The sequence below is a fragment of the Cibotium barometz genome, chromosome 51 (genome assembly GCF_041138505.1).
Source record: "Cibotium barometz isolate CiBa-2024 chromosome 51, ASM4113850v1, whole genome shotgun sequence".
Lineage (NCBI taxonomy): Eukaryota > Viridiplantae > Streptophyta > Polypodiopsida > Cyatheales > Cibotiaceae > Cibotium > Cibotium barometz.
The window spans coordinates 23,973,062-23,976,650 of NC_141096.1; the positions used below are offsets into that span (position 1 = coordinate 23,973,062).

The 3,589-nt window shown below is 50.6% G+C and overlaps 1 protein-coding gene across 1 annotated transcript; it reads right to left on the reverse strand.

The window, feature by feature from the left end:
- Window positions 1-961: 961 nt before the first annotated feature.
- On the reverse strand, window positions 962-3,367 carry LOC147609447 (G-type lectin S-receptor-like serine/threonine-protein kinase At1g34300). Its single transcript, XM_086787835.1, has one exon. The coding sequence runs from the start codon at window positions 3,260-3,262 to the stop codon at window positions 1,031-1,033; it is 2,232 nt and encodes a 743-aa protein (XP_086643961.1). The 5' UTR covers window positions 3,263-3,367; the 3' UTR covers window positions 962-1,030.
- Window positions 3,368-3,589: the final 222 nt, after the last annotated feature.

Genomic DNA, 3,589 nt, shown 5'->3' on the forward strand with positions numbered 1-3,589 from the left:
CCTCACAATGATGAATAATCTTTCTCTTGAGATGAGGAAGATTACGACTGGGCTTTCTAAAGTATTCTTGTATGAGTCAAGAATTCTTTGCTTGAGATGTCCCTCGAAATTTGATAAATAAATCTTGTGTACATGTGTGTTAAAAAAAATTATTTCCTATGAAAGGCTCCTTGTTTACACCCTATCCCCCTACTTAGGTTCAAGGGGGATTGCTTTGGAAAACTGATGTAGGCACAATCATGTTTGGTCAAGCTCTTATATTAGGCCAGACATGGGAGTCTTAGGTGTTGGCACATTGTGATCTTTTGTATCACTTGCTGTAGTTTAGAACCCAAATCGCATTGGCTATTTTAGGTCTTCTCAAGCATATCCACCTTCACTCTAAAGGAGGTTTGTTGGGTATTTCAAAGCTCATATGTATGTGTGTTTTTATGTGTATGAACACTCCCTATGAGTGTGCATACGTGTACAACCACTCTTAGAGTGGTTAAATTTCTAGATATTATTTGGGTTTTACATAGTGATGTCATTCACATAAGCCTCTTAGGCTATAAAAGCATTGTACTTTGTGAGCAACATCACATCGATCAACTATTCATCATTTAGTCGTGAAATACTCCGTCTGTGTTTGAGCATTTTGTCTCTCTTTCTCTCGACACTCACACAATGAGCAATTACTATCCACCTTAGATTAGATAGCTTTGCTGACCCTAATTTTAATAAAGATGATGTGTCACATGTTTTTTTTTTTTGCTTTTTTGCGTGCCATTGTAACATTTTATTTCATTTCAAAGTTCCCTTCAAACGAATGTAATTGGTATGTGTCTAGGGAAAGGGTACCTAGGGAGGACAAAAGAAAGGGAAGAAGGTAGTCTCCACGAGGGCTAGAGGGCCGAACTCTACGTTAATTTAGATATTATACAAAACCTTGGAGCGCTAAAATGTGGCTCGGGGGGCGGGACAAAATCTGGAGGAGGGACAGGATGACGGCGGCGGTGATGGTGGAGGCGGGCGCGACAGGTGTGGAAAATCAAGAGCAAACGGCAGCTTCTTCTCGTGGTATTAAATGTGAAGCATTGTTATCCACAGCTGCGCCTGCTGGAGGTAGCATTATGGAGCTGCGGCTCTCAGCGGGAGCACCTAGAGTGAGGTGCAGAGGAGAGCCGGGTTTGGCAATCTCCACCAAGCCTTCAAGCATTTGGACCACCTTCACCATGGGCGGTCTCGACTGAGGTTTCTCCTGCATGCACCAAAAAGCCACAGAAACCATTCTATTGGCCTCCTCTTCATTGAAATCGCCACCCAACTGGGGATCCACCACCAGAGCTAGGTTGCCTTCTTGCCACCTCAAGTACGCCCACATGGGGAAGTGTGCTTTCTTGCCCTCTTGCAGGTGGTCGTAGTTTCTCCTGCCTCCTACTATCTCCAACAGCACTGCACCAAAGCTGTAGACGTCGCACTTGTCCGTCATAGAAGACTCCAGCAGAAACTCCGGCGCTACGTAGCCCGGCGTCCCCCTTGCCCTTGTCACAAACGACGTTTGATCCCTCTGCAGAAGCTTGGCCAGCCCGAAATCTGAAAGCTTCGCCACAAACCTTTCGTCCAAGAGTATGTTCTCCGGCTTTATGTCTAGGTGGATTATCTTCTTCTTGCATTTGTCGTGTAGATACGCCAGCCCCTGCGCTGCATCTAACGCTATCTTGAAGCGCAGCCTCCAGTCAAGCACAGCTTCGCCCCGCTTGTTTTTGCCGTTAGCGGCGGTGAAGAGCCACCTGTCCAAGGAGCCATTGGACATGAACTCGTAGACGAGCAGCCGGTGCGCGCCCTGTGAGCAGAAGCCTAGCAGTCGAACAAGATTGTAATGGTGGACGCTGCAGATTGTCCGCACCTCCGCCCTGAAATCATCCCGAGCTTGCGAGTATTCTAGCCGCTCCAGATGTTTCACTGCTATGAATGTCCGCCTGCTGCCTGGAAGCACCCCCCTGTACACTGTAGCGCAGCCGCCCCTTCCCACCTTGCAGCTGAAGTTGGCCGTCGCCGCCTGCAGCTGCTTGTAGGAGAAGCGAAAAGGAACCACTGACAGACGCAGCAGGAAGGACTCATCGTCTATGTCCTTCTTGTAGCAGCTGAAAGGCACTGCATAGGGGCCCGATGCGGAGATGGCGCCGCCCTGTGTGTCCGGGACGGGCGCCAATCTGCACCATTTCACGCAAAGCCAGGCGGCCACGCCCAGGAGGAGCGTCCCAAATGCGATGCTGCTGGAGGTGGCAATGCGACAGTTGTGCGAGCAGAGAGTGGAAACAGACCCGCTGGAGCTACTAGTGACAGCTTGAGAGGTCCCGGGCGCGACGTTTCGATTGTCCGGACGGGGCGCTCTGGCTGGCGGTATGAGGGCTTTCTTCTTCTTACGGCGCAGCTTGACGAAGCCGCGGAGGTGCCGGTGGGAGGGGTTAGCTACTTGGACGGTGGCGATCTGCTCGTGGATGAGGTGGCAGGAGTGGGCGAAGTGGTCGAAGAAGAGGGAGGTGCAAGTGCAGCTGGACAGGCAAAGGGAGCGGCAGGAGGGTAATGTGGAGGCGTTGGCCTCGGGTGGTAGGAAAGAATTGGAGAAGTAGGAGGCGCCGCGGGGCAGCTCCAGGAGTTCAAATCTGCCACCGGATTTGTTTTTGACGGTGCCGGAACTGGCTTGCTCGCAGCTGACACCCAGGGCGGGGCCGTAGTGGCAACCTTGGCTGTGGTCGGTGTCATTGATGAATGTAAAACGTGTCGGACATTTACACGTTGCTGCGCCGTGCTGCTCCGTGCAGACGCCGAAGAGGCCGCAGCTGTCCGGCAAACACTTAGTGTTGTTAATGAAGTTGTAGTCGAGGAGCCAAGTCTGGCTCTGGGAGTGCCAATAGGTTACGACAAGGCTGCCGTTAGATCTGAGCTCCAACATCCTGGGAGTGCTATTCCCAAAGGATGTAAATGTGGCAAGGTGATTTGCAGCGGCGACGCTCGAGGAGCCAGCGCTGCAAAGGCTGTCGGAAGTTTGGTCGGACACCACAGAATTATTCTGCGCGAGCTGCACAGAGCCAATCGTGTGGAAGTTAATATAAGTAGGATACTTGCACGTGTGGGTGAGAGACCATAGATCTGAAAAGCCATAGTATCCCCAGGCCCAATAAGGCCTCCAAGAGGAAACGAGCTTAACATACAAAACTAACCCACCTGCCTCCTCCACAAGCATATACAAGCTCCCTAAGGGAGAGCGTGCTTGCATCAATACTGCATTTGGTGCAATGCTATGGTTTTCTGCATTCAGGCTGTGGTTAAGCAAATAGTGACCCCCCCATGTTAATGATGTGTTGTGTAGGCTTGATAGAGAGATGGATGAACCGTATGGCGCTTGCAAAGACGCAGTCAAGAAGACGAAGCTACAGAGACAGAGGACTGAGAAGAGCTCTTCTAAAAGGGCCATAGCCAGAACTCAAACTCTAGTTTCTCATGTGATCAGAGGCAAAACGTGAAGAGAAAGAAAGATGGAGACCTGAACAGACGCTTGAGAAAGATTCTGGCTTCCTTTTGTCCGGACATATCGAGACGTCCG

What these genes read in the sequence shown, in the direction of transcription:
- LOC147609447 (XM_086787835.1), bottom strand. Translation starts at nt 3,262, where the DNA reads ATGCAAGCACGCTCTCCCTTAGGGAGCTTGTATATGCTTGTGGAGGAG.